The 22,607-nt window shown below is 42.8% G+C and overlaps 1 protein-coding gene across 8 annotated transcripts in view; it reads left to right on the plus strand.

Annotated features, from left to right (window-relative positions):
- Window positions 1-22,607, plus strand: part of SH2D4A (SH2 domain containing 4A) — a 61,324-nt gene that overhangs the window by 33,024 nt on the left and 5,693 nt on the right. For all 8 annotated transcript variants that reach the window (XM_026485694.4, XM_048226373.2, XM_048226372.2 and 5 more), the window contains 3 exons: window positions 4,525-4,636; window positions 6,349-6,559; window positions 9,116-9,246. In XM_026485694.4, coding sequence (XP_026341479.1) covers window positions 4,525-4,636; window positions 6,349-6,559; window positions 9,116-9,246 — 454 coding nt within the window. The remainder of the gene's footprint in view (window positions 1-4,524; window positions 4,637-6,348; window positions 6,560-9,115; window positions 9,247-22,607) is intronic.

The raw sequence follows: 22,607 nt of genomic DNA on the forward strand, positions 1-22,607 counted from the left end.
TCTTGTGCCATCCATGCCCACTGTGCCGGGAGCTCCTTTGGGCACTCAAATCTCTCACACATCCATCCAGATGTGATTCTCCCTACAGGCAGAGCCTGTTGCCTCCATCGTGCTAGATTGTATCACATTGTACATTCCTCACAATAAATGGAGCATAGATGGGCAGTTGGAAACCGTAGTAGGATTTGACCTGCAGAAAATTTGAAAAAGTAATGTAAGATATGAAGTTGTAAAGAGAAGGTTCTGAGTGACCACAGACCTGAGATGCGGCCATGATGGAGGTCTGTGTTCCAGTGGACGGTTCAGTCGATTCCCTGCCTGGTCTACAGGGACATGCGTGAACTGGGATAGCTCGCATGGAGACTTTGAGAAACCATGATGAATTTTTGCGGTGTAGTCCCGGTGTGCATCCTGCTGATACAATATGTACCTATCTAAAACAGCAGCAATAGAGCATCTAAAGGAAAATTTCAGTAACACTGCCCGGATTGCCCTGCTTCATTTTAAAGGATAGAAAAACAAAGGATCTGTGTATTTATTCAACCAACATCTGTTGAGTTTCTCTTATGTGCTAGTCACTGTTACAGGCACTGGAAGCATAGTGAACAAAACAGATAAAACCCCTGCCCTCAGGAAGCGTATATTCTGGATGAGGGAGACAGACAACAAACACATCTATGAAGTCAGATGGTCATAACTTCTGTGGAGAAAAATAATGCAGGATACGGGAGCTGAGGAATGCTGGGAGGGTGGAGATTGGCTTTTTATAGAGGTGGTCAGGGAAGGTTACTCTGAGAAGGGGCTATTGGAGTAGAGACCTGAAGTAATGAGGGAGGGAGCCATGTGGATAACTGGGACATGTCCCAGGCAGAGGCAACACCAAGTATGAAGGCACAAAGGCAAGAGTTCACTTGACATGGTCAAGGAACGGCAGAGAGGTCAGTGAATGAGAAGGGAGATTAGGGCTGAGAAATCATGTAGACCCTTGTAAGGAATCTTTTATCTTGGTGTTATGTCACCCATGATGAAAGATGAGATCATCTAGCCAGTGAGTCTAGATGGAAAAGAGAGAGCCTGAGCTTTCTCATCTCCAAAATAAGGGGGGGGGGGGTAGACTAGTTGGTTCTCAAGCGTTTCTAGATGTGAGACAGCAAGATTTTCATAGTCTTCACACATCTCATGAGAACGCCCAGAGCCATGGGCCAATGCATTCCTTCTCTGACTTAAGAAATTGTATGGGAACTCAAGAGAATGAATAAGCAGATAGATCACTTACCCAGCTTCTCTGTAGAACAGAGATAATAAAACAGCTTTCTGACTTTGGAGGCAATGGAGAGGGTCTAATGAGGAAACCGGTGGGAAGTATTTCCATTAACAGGCTGGGATGAGAGGCTTCCTGTGGGAGATGGTTTTTTGGGGTTTTTTGTTTTGTTTTGTTTTTTGGGTTGTTTTTTTTTTTATGATATGTTAGTCACCATATAATACATCATTAGTTTTTGATGTAGTGTTCCATGATTCATTGTTTGCGTATAACACCCAGTGCTCCATGCAATACATGCGCTCCTTACTACCCATCAAGGGGCTAGCCATCCCCCCTCCCAAAACCCTCAGTTTGTTTCCCAGAGTCCATAGTCTCTCGTGGTTCATTTCCCCCTCTGTTTACCCCCCCTTCATTTTTCCCTTCCTTCTCCTAACGATCTCCCTGCTATTCCTTATGTTCCACAAATGAGTGAAACCATATGATAATTGTCTTTCTCTGCTTGACTTATTTCACTTAGCATTATCTCCTCCAGTTCCATTCATGTTGATGCAAATGTTGGGTATTCATTCTTTCTGATGGCTGAGTAATATTCCATTGTATATATGGACCACATCTTCTTTATCCATTCATCTGTTGAAGGGCATCTCGGCTCCTTCCACAGTTTGACTATTGTGGACAATGTTGCTATGAACACTGGGGTGCATATGTCCCTTCTCTTCACTATATCTGTATCTTTAGGTAAATAACTATGTCTGTATCTTTGGGGTAAATAAGATGTTTTGACATCAAACTGCCCATCCCCATGTCTAAACCTCAGCCTGTGGGTGTTTGGACCAGTGTCCAGCCTCAGCCCTGCTGCCCCTTCACCCCTCAGCCTCTACCTGACTCTCCCATGCTTGGCTCACCATCCCCATCCTGGACCTACATGCTTCTTGCAAACACTCCTAAAAATGAAGTGATGGTTTGGTTTCCTAAGTAGAGGAAGTAAAGACCAACCTGTAAAGATTTTGCTAAAAGTAAATTTTCTGCAGGAATTCTTAGAGAAACTCAGGCCAAGTCCTTAAGTTTTCTAGCCGCTTTGAATAAGTAGAGTGGTCAGGGCTCATCTCATCCGTTACTCTGTGAAACCCATTAATTTGTCTCCTTTCCCTCTGTGCCCCATACATAATGACACTGCTGGTTAAAAAGGAGTATGATTTACTAGCTATAGCACTCCCCAACATTTGATTGTCATCAACCACGTACCCCCTGAATTATTAGTTACTGAATATTTCTCCTTAAGTAGACTCACTTTGTAAACTTTTTCCTTTTCCTAAGCAGCAATATCCATGCTATCATGGTTTAATGTTATAGCTCTTTTCTAATCATTTTAAATCATTTTAAAATATGCATGTGGATGATGAACAAAGCTCCACTTTTAAGTTTTTTTCTGTTTAAGCTTAGAAATTGCTAGCAGTACTTTTTATGTATTTCAGGTTTATAAATGGCTTCAGTAAGGTGATAGCAAATTTTAATAGTCATTTAAAACACCAAAAGCTGTTTTTTGGGTTTTATAATATTAGGAAACCAAGGGAGCTTAGCTCTAGGCAGGAAAAGAAAGTAAGGGGAAAAATGAAAATAATAAATACACAAAAGTTTATTTACATCTGAAATGAAAGACAATATGTGAATGATCACCTCCTACATTAACTGTGATTTATGACTTCCCACGGTGATCAAAAACAAGTTTCACAACATCAAGGTTTATATTTTAGCTGGGGTGAAATAATTTAACAGAAAGGATGTCTTTATCTTTCTATAGGAAAACTCAGAAGAAAAAAAAGACCTGTCAATTCTGAGATGCGAAGCAAAGCATGGTCAGTCTTTTCTGACCCTCTCAGCTTGCTTCATTATTTAGGTGACTAAAGCTTTTATTTAGTTCATCAAGTGCTAAATTCAGTTTTCTAATAAGCACTCAGAAGGCCATACCCAAATAAAGTATTTTTAGGTCTAAGTAATTTGGTGTGTTAGTTTTTCTTTAGTTAAAAACTAGTTCCCTTCAGTGTACATAATGCCACAGAGCTATTCACTGCAAAATGACTAACACGGTTTTTATGTGTGTGTATTCTTCCACCATTTTAAAAAAGGTTAAAATGGTAATTTTTATGTTATGTATATTTTACAATTTAAAAAAAAAGCAAATTCCCTTTTTAAGGAAGGCTTATGTTTTTTATTTTATATTTTCTCGAAGAGGATGCTTTATAAAAATTTTTTTAAAAATTCCTTTTTGGGTTACCTAAAATCATGTGTAAGTACCACATTTTTAAGTAATTTTTTAAAGATTTTATTTATTAGAGAGAGAGAGCAGAAGCATGAGTGGGGAGAAGGGCAGAAGGAGACAGAGAAGCAGACTCCCCGCTGAGTGTGGAGCCCAATGTGGAGCTTGATCCCAGGACCCTGAGATCATGACCTGAGCTGAAGGAAGACCCTTAACCAACTGAGCCACCCAGGTAGTCCTAGTACCATTTTTAGACACACTGGTTTGAGGGCACATGGAGATACAGCTGAGATTGCTCTAGAAATGTAAGATACTGCCGTGTGTACGCTGGTGCCGTGAGGCGGTGTTTATACTCTACTCGAGGGAATTCAATTTAAAACAGATAAGTGCTATGTTTGAGGAAAGTGGATATTTATTGAGTCTTTTTTTTTTTTAAAGATTTTATTTATTTATTTAACACAGATAGAGACAGCCAGCGAGAGAGGGAACACAAGCAGGGGGAGTGGGAGAGGAAGAAGCAGGCTCATAGCAGAGGAGCCTGATGTGGGGCTCGATCCCACAACGCCGGGATCACGCCCTGAGCTGAAGGCAGACGCTTAACCTCTGTGCCACCCAGGCGCCCCTTTATTGAGTCTCACTATGTGTTACAGACTATGGGAGACACTTTAAATATTATTTAACCCTCACTATAACCCTATGAACTAGTTTCAGTTTTCTAATTCTACTTAGGCCATGTGGGTTGGGAACGGTTAAGAGAGGTTTGGTAACGGGCCATGTGGTTGCACAGCTGGGTCGTGTAGAGTCAGCTTCAGGCATCGCTGACTCCAAGTTTTTCCCAGAACAACAAATTGCCAGGGGGCCAGAGGGTGTTACATAGAAACTGGCCCCTCCATGCCCCAACTCCTCCCACCCCACCTCCTTCTGCACCCTCTTCTTCCTCTCAGAAGACTGCCAGAATTACTCACTAGTGTTTGTTTCTGTTTTTTTTTTTCCTTTTTTAAAACAGAAGAAAGAACCTGTAAAGAAAACACAAGATGAAGAACTGAAACAAATAGATGAGGAGAAAACCATGCAGATTTATAAAAGCTGGAAAGAAGATTCAGACTGGCAGGCGTCTCGTGAGTACCCAGAGGCCTCCATAACACCTTAGTCTCTCCAGGCCAATCCCTTCTCTTAATGAATGGTCAATCTAAGAAGCATTTAAAATGGCTGTTGAGAGAATTATTACTAAGTTGTTACACAAAGGCTTACGAGTTACTTCTGGAATAGTAGAAAGGTTCTCCATTCATCTTTGTACCATCACGGTTGTGATGCAGCTATTTGACGGAATGGTATATAGCTCTGAAAAAACATGTTGTGGAAGAGGGTTTAATGACCTTGGGATATGTTTATATCTTTTTTTCCACTTGAAGAAGAAAAAATATAAAATTGTATGAAAATATCCCTATTTAAAAATGCCTTAGTATATGAAGTAAAAGAACTGGAAGGTTATTAACATGTTAACATTAATTTTTTTTCAGACGGATAGGATTTGAGATTTATTTTGAATTCTTCTTCTCGTTATTCTATACTTTTCTAAATTTTCAACAGTGAACTCACCTTAACTTTGTAATAGAAGAACCCAGGTGTAACCGATTGGTTATATCAGCATCCCTCCCATATCTATGACCTGACCCTGACTCCTTTTTGAGTTAGCACTGCCAGCGATAAACCCCTCAGGAAGAGGTCAGCGCAGGCTAGGGCAGAGCAGAGCGTGCTCAGGGACGCTAGGGGAAAATAGGGGAGAACGCTGGTTTGAGACATGATCAGAGTTTCCAGCTGACTCGAGGAGGTTTACCAGCCAGGTCATCGCTGGAGGCCACTTGAGGGAGAGAACAGGAGAACGGAAGTGACAATGTTTGCAGGATGTGGAGAGTCCGGTCTTCAGTTCCATGACAATGAACGCCATTAACATGACAGTTGGGCGAAATGAAAATATTCGCAAGGTCCAGTCACTTCCATGCAGTGAAATTCTAGTGTAATGGACCGTTTTTGGCATCTCTTTGAAGTCAAATATAACAGGGCTTTCCCAAGAACACCTGAAGTGCAAACACAGTCAATGAAAATTAGTTTTAGCATCCTGCCCTTTACTACTGTGTTGCTAAAACAAAAACAAAAACAAAACAAAACAATAAACCCTCTATTTTACAAAGCAACATTAAAAGGTGGCCTTGGGGTGCTTTTTATGTGTCCCAGCACATTCTCTGATTGTGGTGAGAATCGTTGTATTTTTTTGGTCCGGCAGGCCGGTTCACATTTGGTTCAGCTCTCTGGGGGCTCTGAGTGTGACCTGTGGCGAGCCTCACTGATCTCACACCCTGTCCACAGCCACAAGCCGCCATGCTGATGAGTTCCTGACAGCCTGAGTTTTGCTAGTGATGTCCTGAGCTGAGTGTGTGAGGGATGTGAGGGATGTGATGTCAGCTCTTCTTATTCAAAGGCTCCTGGCCAGTTGGAATTCGTGCTCAGGCTGTGACTCCTCACTTAGTCTTGCCAAATGCAGGAAATTCTCAAACATGTGGTTCTCCATTTCTGTCTCCTCCCATCCCCCTCCTCCTCCCTCTTAGGAAGTCCTAAACCCCCCTTAGAAAGACAGGAATTCTGCAGTGAATGCTGGGTCATTGTGAATGTGCAGGCCTGAACTATGTGCGTCCTGGGTGTTGATAGTGATTGTTCAGTATTATCAGCAGATGACAGCATCTCCTGAGAAACTGCTCTCTTCACCAGCTGATTCTTCTCACCATCTCTGTGGGCTGACCAAGGCCTTTCTCAAACCCCCTTGTTGTTCTAGTGCGAAAATCCAAAGCAGCGGATGAGAAGAGACGCTCTTTGGCGAAGCAAGCGCGGGAAGACTACAAGAGGTTATCCCTAGCAGCTGAAAAAGGAGGAAGCGATGAGGAACCGCGAAGTCCCCCAGGTGTTCCACAGAAACCAAAAAGACCCCCCCTTCCACCCAAGCCTCACTTCCTAAGCCCGGCGGGATACCCTCGGAATCCTCTTGGGTAAGAAGCCACACAGATGGTTGAAACTGGCTGATTAAAGACAAATTGCATGATGGGCCATGGGGAGTGGAGGACCAGCTGGCTGCCTGTGTAATGAAATTCAGCCTCACCTCTAAGCCTTTCTTCCCGAGATACCTGGTCTGGATTCATTCTCTTCTCATCTGTAAAATATCCACAGTTTCTTATAATTAAGATACCCAGTAACTTAGAGAGGATATACATTGAGTTCAGTGCCATCCTGCACCACTAGCGCACCCCCACCCCCACCCCCACCTAGTGGCAGGAGGCTAGCCAGTGAGGGTAGAAGCAGAAACAATGGGGGTTTCATCAGTGCTCAGTATCGTTCTTAGTAGGAAACAATATCAAAGTAGGAACCTAAGGGCTTGCTGACTTTCATGGCATCATAAAGTTATGTTTTCATTGCTCAGGATTAAAGATTTGATGGTAATACTCATTCTGCGATACAGAGCCAAGTTCATAGGTTAAGAATTTGGAACTGTTCCTTTTTTGAATGAACACTTTTCTGGTCATGTTGGTGCCTTTGCCTCCTAGGCTACAGGAAATTAGGTAGAACAGTTTGTTTTGTAAAATCCCTGAAGAAAAACACAATGATATCATAGCAGAAACCCCCTTTCCCTTATGTTAGTTAACTGATTATAAAATTATTTTCTCCTGGATATTATATGATTTTTGCATATTCTAATATGTAGAAAGACATTATTTAAAACATACCAGAAGAATCAAATAATGATTGAACAAAACAGAGTTATCTAAAGCCTTGCCTTCTGAAATGAAAACCAAAAATACTTCTCTGATACAAGTATAGAGAAATAAAAAGCAAACAAATCTCTCTTTGCTTGGAGTCAGTAGTGATCTTCAAGGCTTTTCCTAATGGGGATTATGACCTCAGAGGAAACAGGAAGGTGGACCTTTTCCTTTACTATAATTATTTCTACTTACTCAACTGAAAGGTTCCGTTTTGGGATGTAGGGACCAGAACTAAAAGATCAAGTTCTACAAAGTGACAGTTTGGGGAATGATTTTTTTCTTATGAACAAAAACCTAAGAAGAGTAATGAGAAACAGGTATCCTCACAGTTTTGTGACCAGGTCACAAAGGTGTGAGCTCTTGCACGGGATCCTCTCCGGTGCCCGAGCTGGTCTGTGCATGGGCCCCAGATCCCCAGCAGGGCTGTTTTTGAACTGCCCCTGTTCTCCAGGCTCTTCCAAGGGTGTGGCTGTGACTTGTAATATGCCCGGCCCACAGTATTTTTAGTGCACAGTGTATATGATTGACAGCAGTGAAGGTGGCCTTTAATAAGGGCAATTCTTGTTTTGAGCTGTGCTCAGTGAGCTCAGTTTTTCCAACTTAATACACTTGCATGAAATGCTTCTTGTGAGGCGGCCAGGCTGGGTGGTTTTTGGGCTGGGACAACAGTGATGACCAAGGTCAGCTAGGAGCCAGCCCAAGAAAAGACAGAGATTGGCTGTCCTTAGAGTTTTTGCTTAACCTCCAAAGACTTCCCAAAGAAAAAGAACCTGATTTGACAGCTAGTAAGAGCACTTGTCATGTAATCTCATGTGTGTGCAGGATCTGTTTCCCCAAAAAGTCAAATATTGTAGGCTATCTTCTCGAAAATGCTCTGTATGTATGCATGTGAATATGTACATGCATATATGTACGTCTGATGTACATGTCACATGGAACTCGTGGGGACACGTGTTACCATAAAACGCAGAAAGAGCCATAAGTCAATTTACATGACAGGCATCCCAGCAGTTCATTCAAACCCATCATCGTTTTTACATTGAGTTTTGCTCAAAATTAGTGGGCTGTTGTGTGAGACTTAGAAATATGTTTATTACATTGCAGTGTTACTTTTTGTAATGGAAATTGACTTAACATTCCAGAACTTTAGTTCTGCGACTGAATATAGTTCAAAATGGTTCTGCCGCTTGTAGCTTTTTCTTACCAATCATCAAACACTCTTCTTTCTTTGACTTTATATTTCGGAGACTGTCTTTAGCAGAACCAAACCTCTTCAAAGTGCAGGAGAGAAGAAAGCAAGTCAGGGAGGTTGGAAACAGAAAGAAGAGAAAGTTTAATTCTGAAAATGTTAGGAAAGAAATTTATTTTATTGCATTTCTTTTGTTTGCAAGAACATGCTCCCAAGGAAAATAGTGTTGGGGGTATATTTCACTTTTTAATGCTTATTTTCTCAAATTTTAATTGGAAGCTAATGGAGCTTTTATTCATATTAAAAATGAATTAAAATCTGTGTATTAACACAGCAGTAGCTCCTACCCATGACTAGCCCTATAGGACTGGAAGGACAAGTGACAGATTTACGTTCCTTCCTATTTTTTTGACTAGCCCTTGAGGAGTTAGTTAGGTGGACCCTTCCCATTAGCTCAGCCCACGTATTTAGATCTTCAAATATATATTGTCCTGTCTCCCTTTATACATGACTTAGATATTCAGGGTATATCTGGTTTTTGAAGGCGTTGTTTTCAAGTTAGTTAAGTCTAAATTGAAAAACTGTTTTCTAAATCACAGAAAGCAGGGAGTGACGAGGACGGCATCCGGCTTTGCCCAGGAGGACATCATTCAGTGGTTTAAAGAGGAGCAGCTGCCACTGCGAGCAGGCTACCAGAGAACGTCAGACACCATAGCTCCCTGGTTCCACGGTGAGTGCACGGGTGCCCTCGGGGAACCGCATCTACGGCAGATGAAGCCGCGTTAATCTGTTGATCCACCAGGAGGGCAGAAAGAATGAAGGCTTCCTTTCATTTGTGCTGCCCAAGAAGAGCCTTTGAAATTATTTTCAGAAAGCAGTTTTCTCAAAGGTTCCTCGGTGAGTTGCAAGCTCCTGATGGATTTTGGAAACAGTGAGCAGGTGTGGTCTCCGCACGGTTAATTTGTCACCACAGATAGAGCACCGCTGGGTGGGTGGAGGGAGCAGTGCCTCCTGTTCACCTACACTAGGGCACCTGACGGTGATTGAGCCGGGAGAGGCGGATGTGCCCTTGGGCGTGGTGGGCAGGGCACTGGCTTCGCAGTCAAAAGGTCAGCTCTCCATTAACGGTTGAGTGACTGAGCGAATCATCTTTCTTGTTAACACGTCAAGTTAGCTGAGCCTCATTTTCCTCACCTATTAAATGAAGGAGTTGAACTTCATGATCTTTAACCTGAAAATTCTGTTACTTTGATCTGTGTTTGCATTAAGTAGTTGAGGCCGCCAGGTGGGTTTGTTAGAACCTGAGCAGATCTTACCTAATAAACCATTTCTTAATTTGACCCTAGAAACTTGATTAATTCAAGCCCCCTGTCTAGCCAGCACACAGTTTACTGTCCTCTCAGTTTCTTGGACTTCAGGAAAAGAAGTGGTTTCTTGCCTCAGTTGGCTTTTTTAGGGTCGGTGGTTGAATTGGATTAATTGGCTCTGTGTACAACAAAAGTGCTTTATTTTTTATTTTTTAATAATAATATTTTTTATTATATTATGTTAGTCACCATACAGTACATCCCTGGTTTCTGATGTAAAGTTCGATGATTCATTAGTTGCGTATAACACCCAGTGCACCATGCAATACATGCCCTCCTTAATACCCATCACCAGCCTATCCCATTCTCCCACCCCCTCCCCTCTGAAGCACTGTTTGTTTCTCAGAGTCCATAGTCTCTCATGTTTCATTCCCCCTTCTTTTGCTTTAAAACAAAAATAAGGTTCTCTCACTGAGCACACTTGTCCTAAAGGGTATCTTGGTTTGAATCATGTTGAAGGCTTCTTTTAAAATTTTTTTTAAAGATTTTATTTATTAGAGAGAGGGTGTGAGAGAGTGAGAGAGAGCATGAGCAGGAGGGTAGGGGCAGAGGGAGAAGCAGACTCCCTGCTGAGCAGGGAGCCCAATTCGAGGCCCAGTGCAGGGCTTGATGTGGGGCTCGATCCCAGGACCCCGGGATCATGACCCGAGCTGAAGACAGATTCTTAACCTACTGAGCCACCCAGGCATCCCGAAACCTTCTCTCTTTTAATTAGTATCATGTAACACACAAATAACATGGCAAACTTCTAAAAAGAAAAAAATTATTTGTAGTAGGCCTTCTGTTAAAGGGTTGCTTTCACATCAAATAATTATGCAACTGTCTAGCTTCCCTTGAAAATACGGATTCTTTGGTGATTCAGGCTTTAGTAATTGTCCATTCCCTGAGGAGCTCCTTTCCCTCTTAGGACTGGGTCATAAGCCTCTTCCTTTCCATTTGGTTCAGAAGACATTGGAAGGAAGAGTGACGTCAGTGTCAAAAGATGAATGTTTCATGTTGCCTTTTTTTTTTCCTTTTTAAAATAAGCACTGATGAAATCAGTACTTTATAGTTTATGTGTCATTGGGCAGAAGATGTTGTCATCCCTGATTACAAGGGTGGTAGTTCATTTTAATAACAGGAAATGAGAAATTGAAAATGTTGGTTGATGTTTAAAAATCCTGGTACTTTAACAGGCAATTCCATTTGAAACAGTTGCTAAAAGCTAGGAAGATAAAGTTAGACTAAAAATCCAGTTGGAGCTTTGGTTAAAAAAAACAAGTTCTTGAGTTTTACATATAATAACTTATTAGTTGCTATTGTCATTCATATATTTTCTTTCTTTTTTTTTTTTTTTTAAAGATTTTGTTTATTTATTCGACACAGATAGAGACAGCCAGCGAGAGAGGGAACACAAGCAGGGAGAGTGGGAGAGGAAGAAGCAGGCTCATAGCGGAGGAGCCTGAAGTGGGGCTCGATCCCAGAACGCCGGGATCACGCCCTGAGCCGAAGGCAGATGCTTAACCGCTGTGCCACCCAGGCACCCCTATTTTTTCACTTATATAAACATTTATCATAGTCATAAACAAAATAACTAATATGATGCAATATAATGAAATAGTACACAGCCATGTACTCAGTGTAAGTCATTTTCTTCTGTTTTAAGAAGACAAAATTTCATGTGTTTCTATGATAAAGAGAGGATAGATCATATCTTATATTTTTGAAATATAATTATTGATCACAAGCCCTGTTTGAAATAATGGGCTGGTAGCGCTTCTGTATTGGTTTACCATCTTCCTTCTGTTATCACACACTCCATAAGCTGCCTTTCTTTTTTTTTGATGATTTTTTATTATGTTAGTCACCATACAGTACATCCCTGGTTTCCGATGTAAGGCTCGATGATTCATTAGTTGCGTATAACACCCAGTGCACCATGCAATACGTGCCCTCCTTACTACCCATCACCGATCTATCCCATTCCCCCACCCCCTCCCCTCTGAGGCCCTCAGTTTGTTTCTCATAGTCCATAGTCTCTCATGGTTCATTCCCCCTTCTGATTACCCCCCCTTTCTTTATCCCTTTCTTCCCCTACCGATCATCCTAGTTCTTATGTTCCATAGATGAGAGAAACCATATGAGAATTGTCTTTCTCTGCTTGACTTATTTCACTTAGCATTATCTCCTCCAGTGCCGTCCATGTTGTAGCAAATGTTGAGAACTCATTCTTTCTGATTGCTGAGTAATATTCCATTGTATATATGGACCACAACTTCTTAATCCAGTCATCTGTTGAAGGGCATCTCGGCTCCTTCCACGATTTAGCTATTGTGGACATTGCTGCTATGAACATTGGGGGCTGCCTTTATTATATTACTGTTTTGGTCAGCTAATTTTTCCCCACGGAAGTTTGTACTTTCACCCTTTTCTTTTCATTAGCTTTAGACGGAATGGAAGTGGGTAGGAGAGGACAAGGGAAATGAAGACCACTGGATCCTTCGTTTGTGGAGCCGGGTGGAAGGTGGGAGAAGGAACACGAGAGGATCAGGAGATTACCAGGATTAAAAAAGAGAGGAGATAATGAATTTATTTGGGATATGATGAGTTTGGAATGTCTTTGGGGCAGTCCTGTGAAAATACCCATTTGGTAATTGGATTAATGGATCAGTGCTAGAGATAATAGAGCGGAGTCATCAGCACACTATGAAAAGCATGGGAGGGGACGACATTCTCCAGGAGTGAGTTGAGAAGAATGGTAAGAAGACCAAGGACAAGACCCCAGGAAGCACCAGCACAGAGACCCCACATCTTTGTCTCAGGTTTCCTTTGCCACCTGGGGTCATGATGAGGCAAACATCTGGCTGTGGGTGCCAGTTCAGTAGGCGGTCAAATGAGTATTGCCTCTGATCTCCCACAGGTGAGAGCGAGGAAAATCCCAAGTGCAGGAGAGATCCGCAAATGCAGTACTGAAGTCCACTTTGTGAGCCTCTTCCGATGATCTCAAGCACATCTAGTTATGCAGTCTCCCCACTTCTGCTCCTCTCTCAGCAAGCTTTTCTCACAGAGGCCATGGGGGCGCAACTTTCGCTGGACTTTTTGGTCCAGCTCAATCGGATCGTTGCTCCAGTTCCATCTCAAACCCCGCTCCTTCCAGAACCCTGCCTTGATCTCTGCTTTCCACCACCCATTTCCCTCCTGTCCCCGACACACCACACTCGCCCCTTTCCTAGGGCGTCTGCAGTTGTTCTTCCTGAAGATCCTTCTCTGGCCAGCATCGTAGGGAGCTGGCTCACATGACTGGTGGCTTGATGGGCCCCAAATCTGGGTAGGCTAGCAGGCTGGAGACTCAGGGAAGACTGGCAGCACGAGTCCAAAGGCTGAACACTGGCAGAATCCCTTCTTGCTCAGGGAAGGTCAGTTTTTGTTCTTTTAAGGCCTTCAACTACCCACATCATGCAGGGTGTTCTTCCCTTCCCTCGTTTAAAAAACAATTTTGTTTTGATTAGGAAATATTTTGAACAGAGTACAAAGGAAACTGTAAGTAACACTAATGATGTGACAAATGTTATCTCTACTTTCTAGGATACAGTGAATGTTAGAAGCCATATTTACCTCATATCTGTTTTTCTTATTAAGAAATAAAGCCTGACAGAATTAAGGCCCTCTCTTTTACTCCCTTATTGACTCTATTTACTTCTTTCCCACGGGTGAACCACTCTTTTGAAGTTATCCTTTTCATCCATATTTCTATACTCATTATATATGTATATGTGCCTGCATTTTTATAAAATATATTAAAAATATATAAGACAAATATATATGCTTCTATAAAACATGCAATATTGTGTTTAACATTTACATGGTATCACGTTATAGGCATTTTTCTGCGACTTGAGTTTTTTCCCAACATTACATTATCTAGATTTTTCTTTGTTTATAAATGTAGACTGGCTCATTCGTTTTACCTGTTGTGCAGTATGTTACAATATACATATTATATTCTGCTGGAGCTGTAATTTTTTGAGGGTCTAATATGTGCCAGGTATTACATTGAGCACTTTAAGGGAAGTAACTTTTATTCCCACTTTATAGAGTAAGAACCTAGGAACTAAGATGTTAAGTTCTTTTCAGGCTTCTACCATTAGTGGCAATATTCAGAGCCAGATCTACTTAATTTCAAGTCACAGCATATCTGACCACTAATACAAGTGGGAACGCCCATGTCATTGTTTTTTTTATAAGTCGGACATTTAAATCAGTGAACAGTAATACCACAGAGATTTGTTTCTCCAATACATGAATGAGTTCACGAAATCTCACAGTCAGTGGTGAAGTAAAACTGTCAAGGAACCTTCATTCAGCATAAGTTTTGCCCCACCCCCACCTATGAGAATAAGGAAAAAGCACATTTTTGTCCAGACACTATTTTGCTCCCTCCCAGGTAGAATTTCAAGAAGCAGATATGTAGCACTCAAATCTTCAATACAATGCCCCAAGGCCACAAGGGAGTAATAGAAATGGAATCTATATATTTTGTGGTAGTGGTTACCTAACTTCATACATTTGTCAAAATCGATCATTTGCACTTAAAATTGGTGAATTTTATCGTATATAAATTATATCTCAAGCTGATTTTTAAAAAATGTAAAGTCCAAGAGGCGCAGAGTTTTCTTAGCTCTTTTCATAGAAAGATAGTGCAGCTGACCCTTGAACAATGTGGGAGTTGGGGTGCCAACCCTTTGCACAGTTGAAAATCCACAAATAAATTTGGACTTCCCAGAAACTTAACTACGAACTGCCTACTGTTGACCACAAGATTTACTAATAACATAAACAGTTAACACATATTTTGTATGTTATATGTATGATAATATTCTTATAATAAAGTAGAGAAAAGAAAACATTATTAAGAAAATCATAAGAAAGAGAAAATACATTTACAGTACTGTATCAAAAAAAAAAAATCCACATACAAGTGCACCCATGCAGTTCAAACCTGTGTTGAGGGTTAACTATATAGTGTAAGCTTAGCGCAAGACTCCAAGACCAGAAAACCTAGGTTTGAGTTATGTCGTTCTCCTCTTTCAAGTGGGGTTAATAATATCTACACTGTCGTCGTTTTTTTTTTTAAGTGTATCATCTGATATATGTAACATACTTAGAACAGTGCCTGGCACATAGTGTTTCTGTTACTATGGCTCACCAGAACTGAAAGCTTAAAAGTAAATTCACCATTCCTGCTCTCTCTGCCTTTCTCTTCATTATAATCCTAATCCTGCCACAAAATATTGCCATAATAGCATCATATATGAGGAATACGCAGCACTTCAATAAAATAGATCTTAATTACTGCTAAAACTGTCCTATGCTATTTTGACAAGTATTTACTTAGGATCTGTCCTTAAAAATCCCAGAACCGAGGAGGTCACCCCAGAAGGCAACAGGAATTTGGAAGGACAAAAGGACAACTGCCCAGACAGGGAATAAAGTTGTTTAGAAAAGTTGAGCAGAACATTGCCAGTCGAGGTTGAGCACAGGGTTGGGAGGGAAGGCACAGAGAGATGGGAATGAGTCCTAGACATGCTAAAATAATATCTTCTATTTTCTAGATTTAAAATCTTCTGAATACTGTAATTAAGTCTGTTTGGTTTTGTTTCCTTAGGAAGGATTGTTTTCTTCTCTCTCTATCACCCTCCTCTCATCCTGTCGGACTGCCATGACCCTGAAATACAGTCCTTGTGTGTACTCGTTTCCTTCTCGCATCTGGTCACCGCATTAGAGCAGTCTGTAAGACACACGTTACGGTCTGGAATGTTTGTAAAGTTGGAGATTCGTGTTGGGAGCCCTCCTGGCTAAATTTAATGTCCTGCAAAGTCATTTTACTTTTTCTGATTCCTGGTTATGAGTATCCAAAGTGTGTAGATATCTAATTAACTATACTCACATGTTTTTTTATACTTCTTCAAGCAGAGGGCCAACAAATGAATAAAACTGAAGTTTGAAGTCTGTTCAGAAACCTACAGACTCATTTCTTCACTCTCTCCATTAGCATACCCTGTCTCCTGTTAATATGCGGCAGTGTTCAGGAGCTTAGAATTCAGCGGGGACTGGAAGTAGGAAGGGGAGGGGAAGCTAGCAATAAGTGTATAAACAAATTTCTGATTTAGGAATTTTCTAATTGCTTCTGTTGTTGGAGAATTCACATATTTGCGTTATGCACCAATAGCTGATCATTACGCCTCTGAAATGTAATGCATGCTTCCTTATTCAAATATGGATATAATTAGCCTGCTGGGGAAATGTTTCCATCCTGATCTGTTGTGGATGTCTTTTGCTGTCATGGTTTATAATTGAACCTGCCTCTCAATGCTTTTAGTCCCAATATTTTATATTTTAAGCTACTTAAAAAGCAAATCCCTTTCACATCTGTGGGATTTCGGTACAGTTCACACTGCAGCTATTTTGATTGCTTCCATTTTTGACACATGCCTCCAAAGTTTCCTTCTGCTGGGAGAGCAAGTCCTATCCGGTTCTGTGGAGGCAGCTGCTCTCCGGGACTTTGGTTCTCTGGAGCCGAGCATCCGTATGGAGTCCTGCGTCCCACTCCCCGGGCACGTGCCAGCCCACACCCCCTGCCACGCAGTCCCCGAGGCTGACTGCACACAATGGGAGGGATGGCACAGACAAAGCCTCCCGGAGCCTGCCCAAGGTTTCGGTCAGGCTAAAATCTTAATGAACCTGGGAACTGGCACTCATAAGTGATAATCTGTCCTTCAACTATTTTGCTGAGGAGTGGTGATTTGTTCATTGTGGGGCCATCAGATTTCTACCCCCGCCCCCCACAGAGAGACTTTCAAGCTTCTGTCTTTACTAAGCACATCCTGCCTTGCTCACATATATGATTCAAACACTTCGTGGAGTGGGCTAGGCTGCGGCCAGCAGCAAGAATATGTCATGTTTGTGTGTGGCAGGGAAGGACAATGGCAGGTGCCTACCCCGGCAGTCACTGTCCTACCCTGGAGAGGGACCGGCATAGCTTTCGCACGGAGCCCTGGGACTTCACCTGCATTTTAGCATGAAGGCTTCATCTACATTAAACATCAGAGCACTTTGAATTATTCTCCATAGTTCTCCTATCTGACTGCCCAGTATTCATTCAGATTTCCAAAGTAACTGAAGAGGAAACATAAAGAAGGTAAAGCTATGTACATTTATTCAGTCTGGAAAAGAGCTAGCTTTTCTGCAGCACATACTATGCATTATTATGTGGTTTTTTGGAAGAACCTGACTTTTCTTATAAATTACCCAGTGCAGCAAACTAGCTGCAAAAATGTTAGTATGTATTTCCATTAATGTTGGGAATAGTCCATTAACCCCAAAGGCCTTGCTTACTTGAGTTTTTCAAATGATGCACTTGAGTCTTCCCCTAATGCTGCCAGTCACTGAGTGTCATGGCCTGCATGTGCCCTGGAGCCCCATGCTTGCCATTACCGATGCCCAGGGCTCCGGTCTTGTAGTTTACACTGTGTTCTTGGAGCGACCTAAAAGGACCTTGCAGGCAAGGAAAGGGGGGACTGGGTGGGTGAGGGGCAAAAGAGAGTGACTTGCTTTGGGGGTTCGACTTCAGATTTTTTATGGAAAGGAGGATTCCGGTATTTACAGAAGTACTTTTATTTATTTTTATTTTTTTATTTTTTAAATATATTCCCAACTATGATTTTATTTTATTTTATTTTTTTAGATTTTTTTTAAAATTTATTTATTCGACAGAGAGAGAGACAGCCAGCGAGAGAGGGAACACAAGCAGGGGGAGTGGGAGAGGAAGAAGCAGGCTTCCCGTGGAGGAGCCTGACGCGGGGCTCGATCCCAGAACTCTGGGATCATGCCCTGAGACAAAGGCAGACGTTTAACGACTGAGCCACCAGGCGCCACTACAGAAGTACTTTTAATCTGTGCTTTCATTGCCAGAGTTTTCTTTGTCATCACATGGTCTGATTATAAAATTTGGACACTCTTTCTGTATGCTGGGAAAGAAGGCAGCAGAGTGTAGTGGTTAAGAGCACTTTTCTGGGGCCAAATCCCAGCCCCCACCAACCAGCTGTATGGCCTTAGGCAAGTCACGTGACGTCTGAACGTCTGTCTCTCTGTATAATGCCGACAGTGATTTTACCTGCCTCACAGAATCATTCGAAAGATTCATGAGTTAATAATATGTGAGGTACTTAGAGCTGAATGTGACACACAGGAAGCCCTAATAAGCATTAGCCATTATGGCAATGAAGAAAGAACAAGTGATGTAATTTTAATTCTTGAATTATTAAGGAAACAGTACGAATAATATTTTGAGAGCTCTATTTTTCCTCATCCCAAGGGGCCTGAGACCTGAAGGGTGAGAGCTTGGCATCACAGTGTATCTCCCTCTAGATAGAGGGTCTAGCGCGGGTCCCAGAGCCTCTCCGAAAATACTTCCTTTAAATATTGACGGGGTTAAGGAAAGCATAATGAAGGAAGTAGTGCGAAAATACAGAGCTCGTGTCCAAGTTTAAGACCTCCTATGGATAATGTGTGCACTTTGCATTTGGCAGGGTTGCTACTTGGAAAGAAGTTCTTCTAAAACTCCGTGTTTTATTCACCCCTGATCTAGTCACTTTGTAGTGTGGGACTTTGAGGTCACCTTAACAGCGGAGGTGAGTTCCTTCATGAAAGTTTTCTTAGCGTTGTCTCCTCCCTGCAGGGTATTCCGGGCAGCCCAAGAAGCAGAGAATATAGGACAGATGACAAAAGAAGGAATGAGAGCTTCTTGGCAGAGCTCTGGAAGGGCAGCCCCCAGGCAGCTCTCAGCAGACCTGAGGTGTGGTCCAGGGAAATGTTGAAGGCTGCCGTGCTCTGGGGCTTTTCCATCTCTGGCAACAGGCATCCTGAGCTTAGGGGTGGTGGCAGAGGTCATTGATGCATTGATTCTACATCCAGGTGACTCTACTTAAGTCATCACTGAAAGAGACATCTGCTCTATGTTGCCTGGTCAGGAGCACCTGGGTGGCACAGTCAGTTGAGCGTCCAACTCTTGATTTTGGCTCAGGTCATGATCTCAGCCTCAGGTCATGATTTCGGGGTCCTGGGATCAAGCCCTACATCAGGCTCCAGGCTCAACTGGGAATCTGCTTCGGGATTCTCTCTATCCCCCAGCACCACACCACCCACCCCCACCCCCGCTGTATGTTGCCCACGTTAGAAATGAACACCTCTTTGTGAAATAAATGCTCATAGTTTATTTTCAGACAATTTCAGGAAAATTTCATGAGCCCAGGGGGTTAAAAAGCAAAATACTTGAGTGAGAGACAAGAGACCTGAAACCATCACTAACTAATCCTATAGCCTTGGGCATATACCTATTCTTCAGTTTTCCCATCTGTGTGGAAATGGTAATAATACCAGTTCTATTTATTTTGAATTGTTTGGGAATTAAATGAAATAGTAAGTGGAGGCACGTTAAGCAGTGCAAAATGCTAGCACAGGGGTAGTATTCTGGTTGAGCGGGTGAGAGCCTGGACTCTGGGGTCAGATTGCCTGGGTTCAAGACCAGTGCTTCTCCTGCCTACCTAAGTGACCTGAAGCACATTATGAACTCTCTGTGATGCAGGTGTTGCTCATCGGAGATTTGAGGGTAGGAACGGTACCTGTCTGTCAGGCTGCTTTGAGGATTAAATGAAGTAATGCACCATTTGAGGAGTGCCAGGCAAACATTAAGAACTTTATATGCTACTATTACTTGGTTACCTTTCATTTGGTTTTTAAACACGTATTTTCCAGATTCCGGACGTAGGTCATACAGATGTACGCATATAAACAAAGTTAGTGGTGCTTCAGAGAAACCCAGAATGCACCCCTGGTCCTTATACATAATAATGCTCAGACTAGAGGCAATGGCTGCATGGAAGTGTCCCAGAGAAGAAAATTTCTGACCTGATTATAAGACAGAATTACTCATCAGACCTTTCTGGGCATCTTGTAAATGACAGGTGCTGAGAGTGTGAAAATAAATAAGGTGTGGTAGTTGCCTTCTAGGAGATCACAAGGATATGGGGCAGGGAGAGACAGAGTCGAATGTGCTGTAAGTGCTCTGATAGAGCTGTGGATGGTACATGCCAGGATGGGGGGGGGGAGCCAGGGGAGACCCCGGATAGACCGGGTGAGTCTCAGGTGGAGGTGGGAATGTGCTCAGCAGGTATAGAGGAACCTTGACTTACTGCTCAGGGAGAAGTCAAAAAACTTCATGCTATTGAGTTGCATCTTGGAGAACGAGTAGGTATTTTCCAGAAGGAAGTCGAGGAGAAGGGCATCCCACTGACCTGTCCTCCTTCTGTAGGGTGGCTGCTGCCACTTGGATTTCCGAGGGCGATGCTAGGGTTTCTGAGTTATTTCAAGTCTCTTAGGGTCTATTCACCCTCTTTTGTGCAAAAAATAGTCCTCCTGGGCCTGTCATGGGGCTTTCCCTTCACTCCAGTGGGTTTAAAGCTGTGCTGTCCAATATGGTAGCCACTAGTTATATGTGACTCTTTACACCAAAATTAATTAAAATCAAATAAAATGAAAGGTTGAGTCACACTAGCTACATTTCAGGTACTCAGTAGCCACTTGTGGCTAATGGCTTCCACATGGCCAGCCCAGGCATTTCCATTGCCACAGAAAATTCTGTTGAATAGCACTGTCCTAGAGCGTGCCCTGGCATCATACATAGAAAGGAGTGGGACGTTCCTCTCTGCTCCCCCCCCAACTCCTGCTGTTGTGAACCTCCAGGCTGGGTGTTGAGGCTCTCAGGGGTTGTAGCCAGCTCTGCTCCCGGCTCTTCAAGAGGCAGAAGCTATCCAGTAAGACCTTGCTTACGCAGTGACATCTGCTTTCTTCTAGACTGTAGTTGTTCTTGCACCCCCCGCCTGGATGCAGCTTAAAATAGAGCAGTGCTGGGGGAAGATCTGGCTCATTTCAAAAATTGATGAAGTAAAAGAAAGCTTTTTATTTACTCCTCGTCGCTAGAACAGAAATCCTCCTGTGAACTCACATAGGCTTGGTTCTTATAATACATGTGGAGGGAGCTGGTCAGAGGAAGGCTGCCTGGAGGCGTCACTGCCTTTAGGGAGCCGGATGAAGACCACTGCTTCAGAATTCTTAGAGTCATGCACCAGGGTAAGGAGATTGCCCGAGTCCACAGCGATTAATATCTGACCCTGGATTTTGGCTTTGTGGTCAAGAACGCTCTTTGCAGGCAGACAAAGCTCTCTGCTTGGCAGCAATCATAGCCAAGCCTCTCCGCCTTCAATGGAATCGTGACAAATAGTACATGGACCAGTATCATCAGATGAGCCAAAAGAGGATGCTCTTCAGGAACGATAATGCTGTGGTGAAGCAGAAAGAACAAAGTGTGGTCTCCACACACTTCACTTCTGAACCAGCCGTCAGAACCACTGTGTTTGAGTCTCCGTTATGACTTATGATTGCCACAAAATCATTTCATTGTGTTCTGGTGTCTCTGGAGGTTACACAGCGCCAAGACCTGCATGTCGTGGGCAATAATACGGTTTGAGAGGCTCTTGGGAAGTTTGATTTAGAGCTACTATCTGACCTGATTTTAGGAGGAACTTAACCTAACTTAATCCAGGTTCGGTTATAATTTTCCAGAATAGCCTTCATTTTAGGAACCTAAATCCATCTGGATAACATGCCAATGTTATAAATTATAACATCTACCCCATCTGTTGAAGTAACTTGGAATTTCAGAGTTAGCCTGTCAGTAAGTCTGGAAGAAGAGAGAAATCTTTTTTCCAGAGTGCTTGCTTCTCCTTCACTCACCTCCGAAGGGGAGTTTTCAATGTTCAGTGAAAAATATCCCTGGTTTCTTCGACAATCAAATGCCGAGTCTTGAAACTTCAGTCATGTTTAGTCCTGGGGTAGGCTGGTTACCTGTTGCCTTGTTTCAGATTATGGTTGTCATCTGTAATTTGTCAAGAGGCTTGGGTGTGTTTAGAAAGGTAGAACAGACCAACGGAAGCAGCAGTCCGTACCTGTTGCAGCTTATATGGGCACCCCTTGAGCACCTGAAGTGGACAGTGCAGCAGCTGACCCAGGAGGCTCACTCAGTGTCGGCGGTGCCTGCAGTTTCCATTGGCCCACGTCGCATCAAAGAAAGGGCAGGAGGGTAACTGGAGGTGATGCAAATAATGCACAGTCATCGGTAACCTTGCTGGGCCTCGGTGCAGTCGAGCTGGAGATCTCAGAAGAGAGGCCAGGACTCTTCCAGGGATAGTTCCTATCTGGGAGTGGGGGGATCTGCCAAGCCGTTTCAACACCCCCAGTGCTAATCCTGGTGTTTCACTGGGGTTGAGCCTCACAGGGGTTGAACACTGTGACTTTGAGGTGCAGCCCTGGGGCCTCCCGAAAAGTACATGGGAGAAGAGAAGGCAGAAGGGCTGGTTGGTTGGTCTTGGCTAGGAGAGAACTGGTGACTTTTTATTCCCCTCTTTATTAAAGGTCTACTTACAAAAAATAAAATAGAGATGGCTTTTTTAAAAAAGATGTATTTATTTGAGAGAGAGAGAGAGAGAGAGAGAGAGAGCAGGTGCGACAGCAGGGGGGAGGGGCAGAGGGAGAGGGAGAGAGAATCTTAAGCAGACTCCACACTTAGCACGAGGCCCAATGCGGGGCTCTATCTCATGACCCTGAGACCACAACCTGAGCTGAAATCAAG

Source organism: Ursus arctos, unplaced genomic scaffold (genome assembly GCF_023065955.2).
Source record: "Ursus arctos isolate Adak ecotype North America unplaced genomic scaffold, UrsArc2.0 scaffold_27, whole genome shotgun sequence".
NCBI lineage: Eukaryota > Metazoa > Chordata > Mammalia > Carnivora > Ursidae > Ursus > Ursus arctos.